Source organism: Oncorhynchus clarkii, chromosome 22, assembly GCF_045791955.1.
Source record: "Oncorhynchus clarkii lewisi isolate Uvic-CL-2024 chromosome 22, UVic_Ocla_1.0, whole genome shotgun sequence".
Lineage (NCBI taxonomy): Eukaryota > Metazoa > Chordata > Actinopteri > Salmoniformes > Salmonidae > Oncorhynchus > Oncorhynchus clarkii.
In genome coordinates, this window is record NC_092168.1 from 50,497,716 (window position 1) to 50,503,925 (window position 6,210).

At 48.7% G+C, this 6,210-nt stretch overlaps 1 protein-coding gene across 1 annotated transcript in view; it reads left to right on the top strand.

The window, feature by feature from the left end:
* LOC139380370 (fer-1 like family member 6) overlaps positions 1 to 6,210 on the top strand; it is a 65,891-nt gene that overhangs the window by 47,122 nt on the left and 12,559 nt on the right. The window contains exons 26-28 of the mRNA XM_071122989.1: positions 276 to 412; positions 489 to 611; positions 1,157 to 1,202. Coding sequence (XP_070979090.1) covers positions 276 to 412; positions 489 to 611; positions 1,157 to 1,202 — 306 coding nt within the window. The remainder of the gene's footprint in view (positions 1 to 275; positions 413 to 488; positions 612 to 1,156; positions 1,203 to 6,210) is intronic.

Below are 6,210 nucleotides of genomic sequence, written 5' to 3' on the forward strand. Positions count from 1 at the left end.
GTTTTGTCCGCTGGGATAGCGACTGTTGAACAGGACTTTCAGGTGGTGCTGTTTTACCGACTGTTGAACAGGACTTTCAGGTGGTGCTGTTTTACCGACTGTTGAACAGGACTTTCAGGTGGTGCTGTTTTACCGACTGTTGAACAGGACTTTCAGGCGGTGCTGTTTTACCGACTGTTGAACAGGACTTTCAGGTGGTGCTGTTTTACCGACTGTTGAACAGGACTTTCAGGCGGTGCTGTTTTACCACCCCGTGGTGTGCTTTGTGTTTTCAGATTTAGGTATGATGCCCCAGTCTAATGTAGACAATGTAATCCCTTTGTCATCTGAGGATGTCTCAATCAACATCTACCAGGAGATCTCTCCTACACCCCCACCACCACCTCCACCCGAACCAGACAAGAAGGAAAAGGTGAGAGGAAGAAGACACACACACACGCACACACACACACACAAACACATTAACAAGCATTCTCCGTATAAAACAGGATTGGAGGAAGAGCTCTCGGAAGTCTACTAAGAGAAGGAAGCGTACCGTAGCAGATGAGTCTGGGGATAACGTCCTCGACTGGTGGTCCAAGTACTACGCCTCGGTAGACAAGAGACAGCAGGTAAAGGTATCCAAACACTATTGGTCCATGTGTTGGACTGTAGTTGGTCCATGTGTTGGACTGTAGTTGGTCCATGTGTTGGACTGTAGTTGGTCCATGTGTTGGACTGTAGTTGGTCCATGTGTTGGACTGTAGTTGGTCCATGTGTTGGACTGTAGTTGGTCCACGTGTTGGACTGTAGTTGGTCCACGTGTTGGACTGTAGTTGGTCCACGTGTTGGACTGTAGTTGGTCCACGTGTTGGACTGTAGTTGGTCCACGTGTTGGACTGTAGTTGGTCCACGTGTTGGACTGTAGTTGGACTGTAGTTGGTCCACGTGTTGGACTGTAGTCGGTCCACGTGTTGGACTGTAGTCGGTCCACGTGTTGGACTGTAGTTGGTCCACGTGTTGGACTGTAGTCGGTCCATGTGTTGGACTGTAGTCGGTCCATGTGTTGGACTGTAGTCGGTCCACGTGTTGGACTGTAGTCGGTCCATAGAGATGGACCAGAGAGCACATCCTCTATGGACCTAAACTAAACTGAGGACCTCTGTTATCTCTCCAGGCCAAGCAGAAGGAGGTACATCCCTTTCCATACATCTATGATAATGGTGAGTAAGAGCTTTAACACATTTTCCAGACAGGAAACTTTGATTGACCGTTCAAATGAAATTAAAATAGTTTTCATCGTGACGATGCTTCATAAAACAACAGGTGTAGACTAACAGTGAAATGCATGCTTACGGGGCCCTTCCCAAAAATGAGACATTGGAAATATTCAAAAAAGAATAACACAAGGAATAAATCCACAATGAGTAACGATAACTTGGCTATATACACGGGTACCAGGCTATATACACGGGTACCAGGCTATATACACAGGGTACCAGGCTATATACACAGGGTACCAGGCTATATACACGGGGTACCAGGCTATATACACAGGGTACCAGGCTATAAACACGGGGTACCAGGCTATATACACAGGGTACCAGGCTATATACACGGGGTACCAGGCTATATACACAGGGTACCAGGCTATATACACGGGGTACCAGGCTATATACACAGGGTACCAGGCTATATACACGGGGTACCAGGCTATATACACAGGGTACCAGGCTATATACACAGGGTACCAGGCTATATACACGGGGTACCAGGCTATATACACGGGGTACCAGGCTATATACACAGGGTACCAGGCTATATACACAGGGTACCAGGCTATATACACAGGGTACCAGGCTATATACACGGGGTACCAGGCTATATACACAGGATACCAGGCTATATACACAGGGTACCAGGCTATATACACGGGGTACCAGGCTATATACACAGGATACCAGGCTATATACACGGGGTACCAGGCTATATACACGGGGTACCAGGCTATATACACTGGGTATACTGTAGGTAGGGGTAAATGATAGATAATAGACAGTAACAGCAGTATACTGTAGGTAGAGGTAAAGGATAGATAATAGACAGTAACAGTAGTATACTGTAGGTAGGGGTAAAGGATAGATAATAGACAGTAACAGCAGTATACTGTAGGTAGGGGTAAAGGATAGATAATAGACAGTAACAGCAGTATACAGTAGGTAGGGGTAAAGGATAGATAATAGACAGTAACAGCAGTATACTGTAGGTAGGGGTAAAGGATAGATAATAGACAGTAACAGCAGTATACTGTAGGTAGGGGTAAAGGATAGATAATAGACAGTAACAGCAGTATACTGTAGGTAGGGGTAAAGGATAGATAATAGACAGTAACAGCAGTATACTGTAGGTAGGGGTAAAGGATAGATAATAGAGGGGGGTGGGGGGATAGAAGCTGTTCAGGGTCCTGTTGGTTTCAGACTTGCTGCGTGGTAGCAGAGAGAACAGACTATGACTTGAGTGCCAGAGGTTTTTATTGTTGTTAAGGTTTTTGGTATCTTGAGTTTCTTTTCTTCATGAATACAGTAACTTTGGACAGCGCCTCACACCACATTGTTGTGTATTACCGTATTTCCATTCCAAACCTTGCTGTCATTGTTGTGTATTACTGTATTTCCATTCCAAACCTTGCTGTCATTGTTGTGTATTACTGTATTTCCATTCCAAACCTTGCTGTCATTGTTGTGTATTACCGTATTTCCATTCCAAACCTTGCTGTCATTGTTGTGTATTACAGTATTTCCATTCCAAACTTTGCTCTCCGATGGAGTAGACTCCTTGGGTAAGGACATGCATAGCAAGACAGTAGTAATTCATCGCATGGTTCCTTGGGTATGGATATGGCTAGCATAACAGTAGTAATTCATCGCATGGTTCCTTGGGTAAGGATATGGCTAGCATAACAGTAGTAATTCATCGCATGGTTCCTTGGGTAAGGATATGGCTAGCATAACAGTAGTAATTCATCGCATGGTTCCTAACTTCCCTCCTTCTATCAATCATTTTTTGGTGGCAAGTATAGTCCATTGCACCCCAATAGAATAGTGTTATGGGTGTCACAAGGTCGGTATCCGTAGATGGTGTTACACCTGGCAACCTATTTAGCAATCATAGCCAACTGTAATTGTTTGCACCTGAGTTGCACCTTGGTTGCTTTGTGCTTAATAATTCAGTTATTTTCCTACATCTAACTGGACATCTAGATGTTTACTTTACTGTTGTTAGTATATACAGTTGAAGTCGGAAGTTTACATACACTTTAGCCAAATACATTTAAACTCAGTTTTTCACAATTCCTGACATTAAATCCAGGTAAAAATCCCTGATTTATGTCAGTTAGGATCACCACTTTCTTTTAAGAATGTGAAATGTCAGAATAATAGTAGAGATAATTATTTATTTCAGCTTTTATTTCTTTCATCACATTCCCAGTGGGTCAGAAGTTTACAATTTTGGTCCATTCCTCCTGGCAGAGCTGGTGTAACTGAGTCAGGTTTGTAGGCCTCCTTGCTCGCACACGCTTTTTCAGTTCTGCCCACAAATTTTCTATAGGATTGAGGTCAGGGCTTTGTGATGGCCGCTCCAATACCTCCTGCAGCAAAGCATCCCCACAACATGATGCTGCCACCCCCGTGCTTCACAGATCTTCGGCTTGCAAGCCTCCCCCTTTTTCCTCCAAACATAACGATGGTCATTATGGCCAAACAGTTCTATTTATGTTTCATCAGACCAGAGAATATGGCTTCTTCCTTGCTGAGCGGCCTTTCAGGTTATGTCTATATAGGACTCGTTTTACTGTGGATATAGTGGTAAACCGTCCATCGCACCGTCTGGGGTAGTCGTGCCTTTGTTAAGTCTGTGAGGGGAGAAGCTATTGCGGCAAAGTTAGGTTACAAATCGACTGTAGTACCCTGCTAACCCCAGGTAAGACTTCACCTGCCTCTTGGTTCGGGGGACCGGCCATCCCCTAATGGCAGCCATTTTTTTTTCTTTATCTTTAGGTTTCACATTTCCCCTCCCAATCTGATATCCCAGGTATTCTACCTCGGCGTAGCCCAGCTTGCACTTGTGGGGGTTTGCGGTCAGACCTGCATCCCTTAGCGCATCAACCACTGCCCGTATTCTACAAAGATGGGACTCCCAACTGTCACTGTGCACAATTATGTCATCCCAAATAAGCAGTCACTGTGCATCCCAAATAAGCAGTCATGATGCAGTCCATGAGTCGCTGAACGGTCGCTGGTGCCCCGTGGAGCCCGAAAGGAAGTACTCGGTAGTGGTATAGCCCCCCCGGGGTGAAGCCCCGAACTCCCGGGACCGCTGCCAGCGTACCCCTTCGTCAGGTCCAAGGTGCTGACTATCTTGCCCTCCCCAAGCGGTCGATCAGTTCATCCATCTGGGGCATGGGGTAGGCATCAAACTTACTGACCTCGTTCAGGCCCCGGAATTCATTCCCGTCCGGTTTCGGAACCATGGCTAGACCACTCGCTGTGGGACTCCTGTAGTACCCCCATCTCTAGCATTGTCGTCACTTCCCGCTGGACCGCCACCCTCCGGGCTTCTGGTATCCGGTATGGACGTTTATGCACTTTTTCTCCCGGACGTGTGTGTACATGATGTTCCACGAGATCCGTACGCCCCGGCACTTCTGTGAACATGGCCGTATTCTGCTGGACCAACTCTCTGAGCTCTTGTCGTTGGGTCGGGCATCTTCCCTCATTGCAACTTCGACAGAGGGTGGGCTCTGCTGTGGCTGGGTCCACGTTACACACAGCGCCTCTCGTGCATGCCATTTCTTCAGCAAGTTGACATGGTAAAGCTGGACGGGTTTTCTCCGTCCTGTTTGGGGGACATTATAATTGACGTCGCCTACCCGCTCAACGATGTCGTAGGACCCATGCCACGTAGCCAGGAATTTACTCTCCATCGTGGCGATCAGCACAAAGACCTTCTCACCTGGGTGGAACTCTCATGGTTGGGCCCAAGGTTGTAGATACGCTCCTGGGCACGTTGCACCTGGGCCATGTGCTCTCTCACCATTGGCCAAATCGCTGTCATCCTCTCCCTCAACTCCTCCACATGTTCTACTACACTGCGAAGGGGGTGGTCGGCTGCTCTTCCCAGACCGCCTTGGCTAGGTCCAGCAGCCCGCATGGCCGACGGCCATACAGGAGCTCAAAGAGCTGGAAGAGCTCTCGTGCGATACCTTTTGCTGCCACCGTGCGTAGCGGGATTGCCTCAGGATACCGGGTGGCGTAATCCACGATTACCAGGATGTATTGGTGTCCCCTCGCGGTCTTCACCAATGGACCAAGGAACCAAATGGTTTCTATAATGTACCCTCTAAACTGTGATCTGGCACTCCAGGAAACTACGGCAGTAGTCCTCCACGGCGCGCTTGACTCCGGGCCAGTGGAACCGGTTCCCGATCCGCTTCCTGGTTTTCTCCATCCCCAGGTGTGCCCCAAACAGGTAGGTGTGGGCAAGCTGCAACACTGTCCTAACATACTGGCTGGGTATGAGTAACAAGTCTTTTATCTCCCCATTGTGCTTTACTACCTGATACAATAAATGATGCTTGATGGCGAAGTTGGGGTAGCGCCACTCACTGACCCCAGGTAGCAGCACACCATCCACACCTGGCCCCTCGCGTTCTGGAGATTGGGGTCTTCAAACTGACCCGTGAGGATTCCCATGTCGGGAGGTCTGTCTAGGGCCTCAACCTCTCAACCTCCATAAAGAGCCTGAGGTCTTCCTCGCACGGTGGCTCGCTTGTCGGATCGGGGTTGTCTCCCTCCTCCGGGACCGACTCAGACCCTCTTGTGGCTTTGGGTTGGGTTGCACAGGCAACTGTCCTTTTTCCTCTTCTTCGCCTCCCCTGGTCCCTCCACAAAGAAGAGAGGGCAGTCTCGACCGAGGAGAATGGACATGGGCAGATTAGGAACAGCCCCAACGCACATCTGGCACTCCCCCCTTGGGGTGGTTATCCTCACTGGCACCGTTGGGTACCGCTTCGTGTACACAGGACACTGTCACCTCCTCGTTCCACGGTTCCTCCTTCCCCTCTCGTGTGAGCCGGGTGGGCCAGGGTCACCATGCTGCCGGAGTCCAGCAGAGCGCTGGTGTCGATGCCATCGGTTCGTACAGAAACCATCGGAGGGGCCATCTCGGTGT